The 14,113-nt window shown below is 39.1% G+C and overlaps 1 protein-coding gene across 1 annotated transcript; it reads right to left on the bottom strand.

Annotated features, from left to right (window-relative positions):
* Window positions 1-293: 293 nt before the first annotated feature.
* Window positions 294-12,180, bottom strand: sft2d1 (SFT2 domain containing 1). The gene is made up of 8 exons (XM_049600357.1): window positions 11,947-12,180; window positions 11,106-11,192; window positions 9,998-10,080; window positions 7,618-7,699; window positions 7,126-7,161; window positions 6,965-7,023; window positions 4,283-4,312; window positions 294-2,101 (listed from the first exon to the last, which is right to left on the bottom strand). Exons 1-8 carry the CDS (start codon window positions 12,010-12,012, stop codon window positions 2,062-2,064), a joined length of 483 nt encoding a protein of 160 aa, XP_049456314.1. The 5' UTR covers window positions 12,013-12,180; the 3' UTR covers window positions 294-2,061.
* Window positions 12,181-14,113: the final 1,933 nt, after the last annotated feature.

The raw sequence follows: 14,113 nt of genomic DNA, 5'->3' as shown, positions 1-14,113 counted from the left end.
CCTTTCTGCTGTTATCTGCACTTTCGCACAGACAGTCACACAATTGATTCAATGTGATTTTGTTACCCTCAGTGTAGGATGTAAGAGGAAATCAATACTTCCTTCCAAATCTGTAGTTTTTAGACTGTTTATTTGATATTGCCCGAGGATGTTGAGATTTTACAGTTTGTGAATCATTTTGTCGTTTATTGCTCTGGTGATAACCATCAGTGGGGATTAAAGGGAGAGAAATAATTCACATGATAGTGCACAAATAAATTGATTTAAAGAAAGGAAATAACATTTAATATGTGTAACATTTAATATGTGTTCTACATGATGAGACCAAAGTTCTTTTTTGTAGCTGACAATTTTCAAACAAAACCAAAAATTAATTAATCAAACAGTCCACACTTTTAGAATAAAAAAATGGCATAGAAATCACCAGTGACAACACAGGCCAACTTATTTATTGAGCAGGGCCATTAAGATGAAGGGGACAGTTTCAGTTCAGTGGTTGTGGTGTGGGATCCCTCTCCTCTCTGACATAACAATGGATTAGATGTAATAAAAAGGAAACAGTTGGACTCTAACAGATTGCTGGGGTCAGGGTACTTCCCCTTCATCCCCAAACTTCGCCCTAATCCAAAAATAGCGGGCAAGGGAAACCGATCACAAAAACAACCACGCTCCCTTCACTCAACAGAATTATTTTATCCCTAGGATTAATTGCTCAAGGATTTGCTGGGTCTCTGAGAAGTTAGTTGAACTAGTACTGAGGGGAGATTTTGTTCACACTAATCCACCACCATGTTATACAAGCATCTAATGAAACTATGTGGGGGCTGCAAAACAGGAAGTGGAAAGCTGTTATTTAGTCGCATCGAGCCGAAAGACAACCTGGAGGCATGTTGTTAAACCTTGAACAAATCCTTCAGCTAATGCACAAGATGTGGTGGGGCTTTCTTTGTGTGATACTGATTCATAAAACTGTTTTAAAATATGTATTTTTTTAACAAACTGGGAAGAGATCCATGACTGACTGCAAGTTATTCTACAAAATAAAAAAAGCCCACCTCCTCATCAGGAATATGTTAACATCTGCACCACAGATGGGGGGAAGGCTGAGGTTATGAATCTTCCGGAGGAGGTTGTCATGACAACCACATCCTCAAAGGCTACGCCATCACGTTGAAGCAATACAGGGAACTTGATGTGAGCTATTCTGGGTTATTAGGTCACATGAAAATCACAATGTTCAGAAAAGCGTAATTAACAGGGTCATTGCTACATCTGGCAGGAAATCAAATTTAAAAAGGGAGAAGCAATTTTAACCTAATTTGATGAGCTAAAAGGGGGGGGCAGGTATGTTCAAATACATATGGAGACAAACAGACTAGACAGGAGCTGCTTTTTTAAATCTCTTTAACTGGAAAAACCTCAAAAGAGCTGCGGATATCATATATCCCTGTGCATCATCAGTGAAGCAGTGCCTCAATTGCCTAAGGGAAAATAATCATATATAAACATGGAGTAGCATCTGAGATCCTCTTTATACATCAGTGCCTCACACACAGACAGAAAACAAAAGGACAATGTGTTTTAATAATGTTTGTGTGTAAGAAGTCGGAACACTGTTTAAAAATCCAGAAGAAAAAAAAAAGTCATCTCACACTGGGTGTTAGATGTAAATATGAATGGTTGGTCAATTCCAACATATTCATATATATGTATACAATATATAATGTAAAGGCACTTGTGTTGTAAATCAAAACAAAGTCAAAATAATTTCCCTGCACTTAAATGATATAAAATCCTCAGAAGATATGGGAATATCTTCAAATATATTAAGCATTAAAGGCACTCATTTCTCTCATATCAAAAGCAAAAGGTAACTGAAATCTGATTATGGTTATAGACCTTCAGCGAGACTTAAAAAGCGAGGATTCACAGTCTGAAACAAGCCATAGTAAAAATCCAGAGATATAGTGTATAAACAGTAGAGATGTATATTTTACAGAGCCACCGTTCTTACAGTTTGCATATTAGGACCAGTCTTCACAAATTGTGGATTAAAGAGTCCTAACTCAAACAGGTTGTGAAGCACTTCATCACAGCATCCCTGTAAAGAAAAGCCACAGAGAAAATGTCTTAATAACAGCATTAAAAACAATCACATAAAGAGAAATAGACAAAAAAGCAATGAAGGAATGTTGTGTTGTTCTGAAACAATAAACCTGAGGCACAATTTTGTCATGCGTTTAAAATGAAAGGCGACAAAAAAAGCCCTTGCGCCCTTTGTTATGATGATTTGGGTGGGGCTCGTCATGAATAAGTGAGTGTGTTTTGGCGGGGAAGCACCACATGTTCAGAGTGATGGGGGCTCCCTTTCTCCAGGTACCCTGTGCTGAGGGATGATGCAATATGAGCAGTCACCATGGTAACCGCACATCCTCGTCGCCTGTTCTGTTTCCCCTCACAACGTGTGCTCTTGCCGTCGGTGTGTTGCTATGCAGACTTCGCCCGCAGCCACAGTCAAATTTCGGTGGAGGAGGTGTGAGACCGGTCAAGGTTAAAAGGAGAAGGGGGGATCATAAGCAGTCTGAAAGGGAGGAGGGGAAGTCGGGGGATGGACGCGAGAGACTTGCTCCTCCAAATGCTCTCGTTTGTCTCTCTGATGTATAAACAAAAAACGCTCAACAACACCACATCCCTCATGTTCTTCCTCTAATTCAGCCTCAGGTCTGTTTTTATATAATCACTGGAGGCTTGGTGCTATTTTTGCTTCCCCAAAAACTGCATGAATAAATGATCACTCTCAGAGACTTTTACCCATTTCTATTTAAATATCAGAGCCGTACGGCGCTGTGGGAAGTGCACATGCAGCAGGTTTTCCTACCTTGGTGTGCAGGTCTGAGAGGTTATAAATAGGCAACAAGGTAAAATACATTAAAGGATCAAGTCCACTGGCCATGTGGTGTTGTGGCTAGCCAGGTATCACAGTTTGTTTGACGACAGACCGGAATAGGGAGAGACTGCAGGTTAATGCTTTCTAAACGTGTCAGAGAAATAAAAGGTCTGTGACCAAAATATTGCTGGCAAACAATAAAAAAACAAATGATCAAAACTAAATTAAATGAAAAATGGATTACAATAAGAAGCTTAGGAAGGGGGGACAATAATGTGTTGACAAAAAAATATAATGACAAAGGAGTGACAAATATATAAGTGATCATAAAAGCCAGTCCAAAAACTAGAAGTCCAATTTGCATTTCTCTATAGGAATGTGATTTTTGGAAGGGTGGCACAGGAAAAAGGTCTTTGTCTCAGCTTTGTATTGTTGTAAGCATTCAGGCTGGGGGAGGGGGAAGTCGGGGTGGTTATGGGACGTCTCTCAGCTGTCAGGATGGATTATAGGGTCGCCCAAATACACAAGGCACTTAGTGAGGAGGGGCTGCATGGGGGCTCTGGACCTCGCACCAAATGAGATATAACCCTGCTTACAGCTGGACTGACAAAACAACATCACACCTTGTGCTTGTTTTGGGAAAAGCATTGAAGTGGTACACCATATGGAGCAATTTGAGTAGTGAACACCTGAGTATTTTCTTTCAATTCAAATTCTTTACAAGGGTGTGATTTAAAAAAAAAAATCAATCGCTGTGAGATTTCAAGGCTGTTTGGCTCTATACTGAAGCATTATCTATGATCAAGACAAAGCAAGTAACTTGTGAGAGAGACTGTAATGTCACTATGAGATTTATATTCTTGCCTCTTACGTAGGACAGCCTATTTAGGTTTTGATCTAATCAAAATATTGTATTGTGCTTTAACCCTTTAGAGCTTAACATAAGCTTGTCACGAGTAATCTAAAAGCTACATTGGGAGAGAAATATTTTGGTAAATCTGGCTGAAAGAGCATTATTCCATGAGAAACGATTCATTTAGATATTATGGATGAGGCAATCGGCGTCACAGGGCTAAAGCACAGAGGAGTCTGAAACAACAAGCTGCCATTTGCTCCACACTAAGTGCCTGCACTAGTCGTGGGGGGGGGATTACAGCCATATGGTGGAGGCAAACAGTGTTTGGAGGTAAATGAAAACATGTTTTCATTGAAGGGTCGCTCATAATGTTCCCTACAGTTTGTTGTGTGCTGCAGTGTGGTGTCATTTGTAGACAGGTTGTTGCTCTTATAGATGGACTTAATTCAGTAAGCAACACATACAACTGAGAGGACGGATGCACATCACCTTAATGTCAATGCAGGCCCAAGTTAAATCATATTATCATGTTGTCTTACCTGGCAAATGGAATGTAAGAGATGCTATACCTGAAAGAGAAAAAAAGAATACCAAGTTATTGACAGTAGAATAAGACACTAATTCGATAGAGGAAAATACTAACATAATGAGACTGTCAAGCTCTACACAAGCTGAATGAAGATAGTCCCAAAATACAAAACCATTAGTATTTATTTCATATTACACAGTGACTGTAATGTTTCCCTTAGAAACAAAACCAAACCACAAAGAATGCAACACTTAAAGTAAACTTAGGTATTATATTAGCAGCATAGCAGTGGCTGTCCGATGAACAACACACCAAAATGTAGAATATACGTTTAAATACTCCACTGAGCAGTAATCATTGGTCTGAGGGGTCTCTGGTGTCGCTTAGCAAAGGGATTAACCAAACGTGATTGTGAATGAATTGGATACAGTGTAATCTTAGCACTAATGATTCCAGACAGATTGGTAGCCAAACACTGAGTACAACAAAAACATGATACCCTGTGCTGGAAATGATTACAGCAGAAGTTAAGCACAAAAAAGCCCCTGATCAAACACCTAATTTCTTCAAAATATGTGAGGAATCTGGTACAGCAGTTGAATGATTAACTACAGCCCAAGCCTGAGCATGACTGCTATCTTATTTCTGGATGTCTGAACTAAATAAATAAATCAAACGAGTAAGTAAAAGCTACCAGTGCTGTTTGGTTACTAAAAACTTCCTACTGCCTGCCAGCTCTTTACTGAGTCAGGGTCAGTCAGTAGTACTCCACTGTCATATGGTCACTTCACAGCCTGAGCTCAGCCTGAGGACTTTGCCCACCTCTGTGTGGATCAGTGGCGACGTCTTATTACAGAACCACCTTCACACAGACGTCTGAGTGCCTGCGCGCGTGGGAGTGCACTACGCTCCCAGACTGTTAAGAATGAGCTCGATATGTGTGACTTGTGGTTGCCATGGTGATGCCTCTGAGAACGCAAGCAGAGCGGAAGTGAATGTACAACATGTAGGTGCAAAAGCAGTCCAGTTATGAGGCGGACACAGTCCTGCTCAGTGATGCGATTAAACTGTCCGTTCCCTTCCTCCTGAGTTACAGGGGGGTTTCTGTTTCCATGCACTTTGACAAACTTAAAGACTTTTGTTACTGCTGTGCAAATATGTTCAAATTAATGAACGTACAAGTGCTGACATGCCCACACATCACTCACAGGTCTTATTATTCACTGCTGTGTTGAAGCTTAACCTCACTGACCCCATTACTATATATGTCCTCTTTTCTCAGTCGACTAGGCTGAGTTATCTACAAGATTCGGAACGCCAAATTTAAAACAAGTATGAACACTAGGGCTGCAACTACCAGTTTGAAGCTGTAGTAAACTAACTTATTTACATTGTTGATTTAGTCTAATAATTGTATTTTTAATCCACCCAGAGCCAAGGCCATGTCTATATTAGGCGACTGAAATAAAACCTTGTAAATTAATCAAAGAGTAGAAATGAAGTCTATATTTAGGATATCATATCTTCTATACAACAAATGAAGGATAATAAAATTGTTTGACTTTATTTTCTTCCTATCTTAACACAAGATAAATGTAAATATACACATGCAGTTATTAAACTGAACACAAGGTGTAGCATTCATGTGTGAGGGGACATAGGTAAGCTCCAGATAATGGGAATCACATGTGTGGAACAGGAAGCAAACAGTGTGTGACTGTGTTATGGAAGCATGTCGAAAAGCATGAAGTATTGGCTTGTTAAACTGAATTTGCTGAATGGAATAATGACACATGGACAATGCTGTCACCTGTTTGTGTTATGCTGAGCATGTGTATATTGTATTGAGAATAAATGGATTGCCAAATCCAGAGATAAAGCACACTGGACATTGGTTTATTGTTAGCCATATCGTGGCATACTTTGTGACATCAGCAAATATCATATTGTTGCCCAAAGAATCACATTAATATTGTATTGTGATTAAAATTGTAATTTACACCCTTACATTAAAGACCCAGGGGTGCCATGTATTCTCACTGGGCCATTCACCTGTGATTTTAGCAGCAATGACCTCAGAGACAGCTGGCAGCCACTTTGTCTTGTGTGTAAACAACACAGGTGACACCTGTCTGCCTCCACGTCTCTAAGTAGGTCCACACTGATCCTGGCATTGCCTCTTCCTCTACGGGCCAGAAATATACTGACCTACTGTACCATGATGCCTGGCAACGCGCCAACCAGTCATCTTACAACATGACTGACTCAACAGGTATGTCGCTTGGGGAAACTAGGGCAAATCAAGTTTCCGTACTACATTATGTGCGATGTATTATCATTACATGGAACTTATGTAGGACGGCATTTATGTGTTAAAGTTTGAGTTAAAAAGCTTTAAAAATGCTAAAAAGATATGTTGCTCCAAAACTGGGAAATTCAGTTATAGTGTGGTTGAATGTGCAAAATGTATGTTTATCCATTTATAGATTTAGCCGTGCACATGCCAACAGTAGTAAGTCAGCTTAAAGCATCAGCAGTGAGATTAACTCTACTCACAGATATTTATTGCAAGGCAGAGCAGCCGGAGGAGAGCTCTCCATCACGGAAAGACGGCTTCGTCTGAGTAGGTGTGAGTGATGAGTAAATTAATTGCCAACTGTGCTACAGTAGAGAGATGGCTGGTCACACTTACCACGTCATTGCCAAAAACTGCAGAATACAGAAGATGATAGCCAGCCCTTTTTTGTGCCACTGTGAAAAAATTAAACACAAAATGGTCATTCTAATAGTTAAAAACACTGCCTTGAAACAACAGACTGTAACTGGCTTTAAAACTATGTATTATCCACTTACCCAAAACACTGCACAAAGTGTTAAGACGAGGCAGAGCTGGTGGAAGAACAAAAGAATGGTTATTTTTGTTCCTGCTGGCCGAATGACGTCTGCTATCCAACACTTGATTTCTTCAGAACTTCACAGAAAATGTTGAATTCTCAACAAAAAAATGACACTAAATCTGCCAACAGAAAACATCACCAGTGTCAAGCTGAAATACTTTACCCTTGAAATCCTTTAAGATCACAAAGTGGGGAGCACCAGTGCTTTAATTGAACCTGGCTTTCTAATCCAAAGTCAGAGGGCTACAAACCTTTTACACCCTCAACAGTAGGTGAAAGCAGATACAGTGTAGATGCACTTTGGCCTCATGTCAATGAGGAATCAGAGAGAATTGCTTCTAACACCTTCTGTTACAGGGTGTGGACTACTCTCCAATATACAGTAAAATAAAACATAGATAGTCAGAGAAGCATCTGGCTCAAAGTAACAGTAAAAAGAGGTATTTACCAGCATAACAATGGTGGCTATCAGTCTCGTTGGCTCAAACATGCGCTTCAGCTGTTTTAGTGGTCCCATTAAGAAGCAGGTGCTTTAAAGGAACAAAACACAAAAGTTTAACATTTTAAATATCAGTAAAAAGGAAAGTTGACCTGTCATTTAAAATGTTAATCCATGAAAGTATTGCAGTCATGTTTTGTCTTCTTATCCAGAGCTAAACATACATCACTGTGGTTTATATATGCTTACACACACAAACATCAGAACTCTGTCACCGCCATAAACAAATTTACACTACATGTTGCAGTTATTGGGGGTTAAATATTTCATGCCCAACACCACGATGACAAATTTAAAACCTCCTACATGATGCATGTGTGACGTGAGTAAATGTAACAAGACAAAGGCTTTCCCCACTGACGAGGCACGCAGCTCTGGGCTCAGCAGAGCTGAGTGGGTAGAGGGAGTCTGTGTAGCGTCACATCTGTTAGATGAGACACTAGAGTAGTCCGTGTTGACGCAGGCTCTTTCTACTGCTCTGCCGAGAGGGATGGATGCTGCTCAGACACTAATGATATCCACACACATGCTGCTGATCAGGGAGTGGGATGACAGCAATATGCTGTATTGATTAATGTCTAGAGAGTAATACTAATACAAAAAACTTTGATTAAACAGAGGATTCGTCAGCTCAAGTTTGATTTAACGCTAGATTCTCTCTGGTTACTATGGATAAAGAGACAAATGGAGACACCCTTAACCAGCTTGCTGTGGTTAACATATGTGCCAAATGAAATTTATCAAGTTGAAGTGACTTTTCCGCAGCCAAATTATTTAATTATTTGTCAAAGCTGGATTGACAGAAATAAAACACATGCGAGAGATATGCATTGTTTTGTTATTACAACACTTGCATGTCATACACGTCTCCCTGTAATCTTCTTGCAGCCAAAGGCACATGAAGATGAAAACTGCATTAAGCTCTTTAAAATATGACACTATATTGCTTTGCATCTGCAACCTAGGCTATGAAAGCAGAAGGTGACCCAGTTTCTTGACGCTTCTAAACCTTCTGGACATATGATACCTGAAAATAGAGACTGTCCCTGCCTGAAAAAAACCCCCTCATCAATGGTCCGCTGTCAAAGACATCATGATCAGATTTAGCCCTTGGATTATCTTGATTAAATAATCCATAATGTTGGGATACCCAGTAGGCTGCTGATATCTGGTGATAGAAGATACAATTCTAATCTCACTGAAATATTGCATTACGACAGTCAGAACTGCAAACATTAAGGAGACGTCAGCATCTATGTGTCAATGTAGCAGCACACAGCCGGATTTTATAACGACGGGTGAATCAATGTTACACTACAAAAAAAACCTTTTAGATTTGTTTTAGATATAAAGTTTAACTCATTGTGTTTACTGCAAGTTTGGTTTTGTGTAAAAATTAATAATGCACAAGGACATATTAGATATTGCCTGTGTGTGAGCGCTGTAATGACAGATTTTAAAATATGATGTCCTGTCACTGGGAAGGAATTAACCTTGAATGCTTCTACACAGGGGCATTATTTATAACTGAGAATATGAGAGCAAATATTAATGTCTGGTCTACTTGTAGAGAGAGACAGCAAAACAAACAGTTGGGGGACGCAGACAGCTGGTCTGTTTCCACTGATCATTGTGTCTTTATGCCTAATCATTTCCTACTGACCTTCAAGCGGCATACAATTAAGCTGCAAGGCTGCAGAATGAATAGTATAATGATAGAAATCACAGTTAAACTTAATTAGGTGCAATATTACTCCTTTGCAATTACAGTGCTTGCTCTGACAAAATTGTGCGATCCCTATTCACAGGTAAACCTGCCTAACCAATGTTTGTTAGCACGTAGTGATTAGCAGTCTGTGCTTCCCAAACAAAGTTGCAGCTGCAGGCTGGAGCGTTCTCACCGCACCTTTTTTAATGCTCAATGTTAACAAGTGCAATGTGCAAAGGCAGTTTCTGTTAATTTAGATTGTAGTAACACTAAAAATGTACAATTACACTGATGCGAATCTGATTAAATAATGGAGATTATCATTTTCTGGAGCAGAACCAGTAGTCATCACTGTTTATATCTTAAAAATTCAGAATGATAACATCTCATGGTTTGTTGGGCACCGTGCTCCAAACTCTGAGCAACAGGTGATGATTTCACATGATGGTAAGACAGTAAATTACAGGCATGATTACTGTATTTCATGTGCCTTCTCTGTGACCAGCTGAGAAGCAGCACTTGTGTAGATGTGCCAGGCAGTGCACCACACTGGTTAGAAAAATATATCAAGACATTACATTTCTACGACCTGGCAAACTGAGCTGGACTGACGAGTCTTACCTGGCAAGAGCTGCAATGTTCCCTAGTGTGTAGAAGACGGCGAAAAGCTTGATTCCATTTGGAAGGAAGAGCAGTGCTGAACCCTGTTAAAACAGCAAAACAGTCTGTCAGCCATACAGACTTGTGTCACCACTCTTTAATATAGGGGTAAAAGCCAAGTAGCTAAATAGATTGAAGTCTTACATTTTATATTATTTTTTTAATTGGAACAAACCAAACAAACACATCAAGGACTTCTATGGGCTGTACAATGCCTTTTCCTGAAACATGATGGGCTCCCCCTTGTGACAAAACACCATAAGACCTTGATAAAGAGTCACTACCTGAGTGGTGTTAGACCTACATTCTCTATTTGGATCACTTTCAGTGAGGAAGACTTGTGACACTCTGAGTGTGAACATTGCACTGTAAGATGGATGTCGTTTAGGGAGCAGGGTTAAAAAAAATAAACCTTTCACAATATGCAGAAACTAAACTGTTACATTAGTGCTGTAATTTATTGGGGGTTGTAAGGACACTCAAGTAACTTGCAGCTAATAAGTGCAGGTCACAGACGGAGCAAATTCTGGACATTACTTACTTCTCCAAAAAAAAAAAAAAAAAAAAGGAGAGTGGGATTGTTTTAAAACGTATACATAAAAGAGAAGTTAAGAGACTTTAAGATGTAATGTTTGTTGAGAGATGTGCAGAGATATCTTGACTGTGTGAATGTAACCACCCAGAGCTACACAGGGCCTGTTGGGGCTCTGTCAGTGTGAACTGTCACTGTGCGGTATTACCAGCAAGTGTTGCCTGTGACAATACTTCCTGCCATTAGAACGGCAAACACACTACAAACTGAAACGTTCATCTCTTTCCTTATATAAAGCAACTTTTATGTGTTAATTAACTAAGTATAAGTGACGTGTCAATCTGTTTAATCTGCAAGTGCAAGAGGGGCATTGTCAGTCAGCTATGTTAATACAGCACAGGGAAAACTAACTTGGATAACTGCTGACAGCATTAATAGTATTATGCACGCTCTGCATTCTCTGCATTCCCAATGTCAATATGAAATCAGTCAGAGCATAAATGCTGCCTGTTCAACATAAAAGGCTGAGACACTCACGAGTATTGAACACAGGATGCCTCCAGCAAAGCATATGACGAACCATTTCACCCTGGTGCTGTAGCTGAGAGTGCTGGCATCAAGGACCTGGTGAGAACAATGGGAGGATGTCACAGGACAAACCTAATGACCCGCTGAAAAAAACCACAGGCTTTCTATTGGTGTTTTAACCATGTTGGCTGCAGCCAAGCAGATAACACCCAGCCACGGTATTATCTTAAAACACACAACGCACACAGCACAAGTTAAAGGCACAGAGCATTACTCGGTTCACTGAACACAGGCAAATGAACCAATAAAACCAAAATATAAAGTCGACAGTAGTTAAGTAGAGGAGAGAAATTCATAAATGAAAGCAGTGGAGACTCTGGTGTGTTCACTTTGTAACAAGTTAAAAAATACATAACGTTACACGAAATATAAAAACACAATGTTCATGTCAGCACCTTACCTCATTTCCTCCTCATCGGACACGCATGGAAAAAGTGTAAATAAACAAACAAATACAGTTTATTAAATGCTGTTAGGACTTTAAGACAGCTGGCTTTAACGTATGATAACATGATATCGAAAATAAAATTGGTAATGACACTGTTATGTTAGCTAACGTCTATGGAATGCTACAGAGTTAACGTTAGCATAAACTGACATTTCACTCAAAGCTAACGTTGCTAACTAAAATAAACCACTTTAACGTTAATGGCAGTTATCTGAACGGTAACGCTGAGTCTTAGACATGAAACGAAACAAGCACAGTGCTGTTATTTATTCACTTTCATCCATTTAACGTTACACAACGTTAGCATTAGCAGCTGTCATACAGTAAGCTCGCTAACGTTACCTGTGCAGTGAGACCCAGCTCTTCATTATCCTCTTGGCCGCTTAACACACGACGAAGCTTGTCCATCTTTAGAGGCTAGCTCACAGAGCGGGCAGAAAATGTCGAAATCCGAATTTCTATATTTCCAAATGTAGCTACGTTTGCTGTTAATGTCTGCAAGTTTTGTCAGTTAGTGACAAGTTTGACTTCCTGCCTTCTGTATGATGCTTTCTGTAAGCGCTGATCTGGAGCCAGTTTGTACGTAGCCAGTATTGGCTGACGTCTCTGTGGAGGTGTTTAAATAACAGACCGCAGATCAGCCCGTGAAGGCAACTTCTCCAACCGCACCTCCTCCTCGGAACTGTTGCTGCCTTCCAGTGCTGTCGGAAATAATGGTGTTACACAATAAACCGCGCATAAGCGAAAAACCAGAAGTTGTTTTTGTTCACTTGTGCACAAATTCATGTACAGGAGTACAAACTGATGCATAGACAGCAACATAAATGAATAAATTACATTTACATTTTACTATGCCAGACTTTCTATTATATATATGTCATATTATAATAACTTAAAACTTAAAGGTCTCAGTGTAAACAGTGCTATGTTGTTGAAAATCATTAATAAAGACCAGGAAAGTTAGTTTGGTTTTTGACCATTTTTTCCCATAAATATGACGTTTCCAATCTTATCATGACTAAAATATAACAGTGCATCAAACATGTTTATTTCAACATTTATCCCAAGTTTTTTGTTTGTTTGTTTGTTTTTTTTTAAAGTTTGTGACATGAATCTGAAATATTCTGGTGTACATACAGCAAAAAATAAATGCCAAATAATCACACTAAGCACATCACAAAGTACCCTATTATGTATATGAAAGATACTTCCTTAAGGTTGTTACTTATGCAGTATTCATCAGAATTTTTCCATTCTTTCTCCCATTGTATATCAATAAATTAGTAGGACAAAAAATATCTTAAAGAAGGGAAAGTGACATAACTTATTGTGTTCGTAATATTCCCTTTAATATATTAGTTCTACCAATATAAATATTTTCCACACAGCCTTCAAAATTAACGGGTAATTGTACTGCTTTGGATTGATAGTGTGATGGCATTTCGGGTGTGATTGGCTGTTGGTCTCTTTCAATACTTAATTTAAAGTAGCAAGGAGCTGGGAAAACAACAACAGCAACAACAAAAAAGTATATTTATTTAAACAGAGCTATACAATTCTTTGAAGCTGATCACTCTGTTATATATAACCTGCATCAGTGGCCCTTAAAAACACAGCATTTTTTGTTTGTTTCAGCCTATTAACTTGTTTCACATATTGTTTTCATTATTCCATTTCTCCATACCGCTGTTGTTGCTTTTCCGTTACTCTGTCGCCATCTAGTGGAGCTATGACGACAAGGCAATATACAACTGGCACAGTCAGTACAATGTCTGCTTTGCTGTGGCCTCCTGTCATGACCATGCTTGGTAGTTATACTAGCTTATCTTGTGCAGTGTTTTGACTACTTCCATGCCTAACTTTAGCTCTGGCTAACCCATGCAAAAGACACTGGGTGTCTAACATTATTTTAATACATTTTGGAGGGGAAAAAGTTGAAAATTGTTCACATTTTTAAATTAATTAATCCATTTACTTGACATTTTTTCCACTGAACTTGATTGAATAAATCCTCAAAGGTCTTATGACTGTCTGGCATGCCTATTGGAAAATTACAGAAAGGTTTTTAATTTCTTGTTCCACCTGAGGTTTCCATCAATCCTGGAGGCCTAAATGCCATATTTTAAATTTCAGAATACAGTCTGTCAGCATAAAACATTATGCTGTGTGTCAAGGCTGTATAATGTTGCCTTGTCTTTATCGACAACATACTGGTAGGTGGCGTCAAACAAGATACAGTTATGTGAAGCTTTTGACTTTGGGTCACAGTGTCCTCCTGCAGGACATAGTCATTGACTTGGCTATTTATGTGTATGCTAGAAGAAATGTTTATTTTAATGATCCTTAAATGCAGAGCGATTACAGACACAAGAGTTAGCAAACATAATCGAAAGGAAAGGGTGGCACTGAAAACACAACAATTATTCTGACAGCCCTCATCAGTAAAGGAAATCACAAGTTATATTAGCCTTAAAATGTTTGCTACAGCAGACTATTAAAACTGAGCATC

The sequence above is a fragment of the Epinephelus fuscoguttatus genome, linkage group LG16, assembly GCF_011397635.1.
Source record: "Epinephelus fuscoguttatus linkage group LG16, E.fuscoguttatus.final_Chr_v1".
NCBI lineage: Eukaryota > Metazoa > Chordata > Actinopteri > Perciformes > Serranidae > Epinephelus > Epinephelus fuscoguttatus.
The sequence above is the reverse complement of the archived record's forward strand: the minus strand, read 5'-3'. Positions and strand labels throughout refer to the sequence as shown.

Excerpts from the sequence above, each read along its gene's own strand:
- sft2d1 (XM_049600357.1), bottom strand. The coding sequence starts at position 12,012 with ATGGACAAGCTTCGTCGTGTGTTAAGCGGCCAAGAGGATAATGAAGAG. Across the intron at positions 4,313-6,964 it reads CAGTTTTTGGCAATGACGTG|GTATAGCATCTCTTACATTC; the intron begins GTAAGTGTGACC and ends TTTCTCTTTCAG. Across the intron at positions 2,102-4,282 it reads TCTTACATTCCATTTGCCAG|GGATGCTGTGATGAAGTGCT; the intron begins GTAAGACAACAT and ends TTTTCTTTACAG.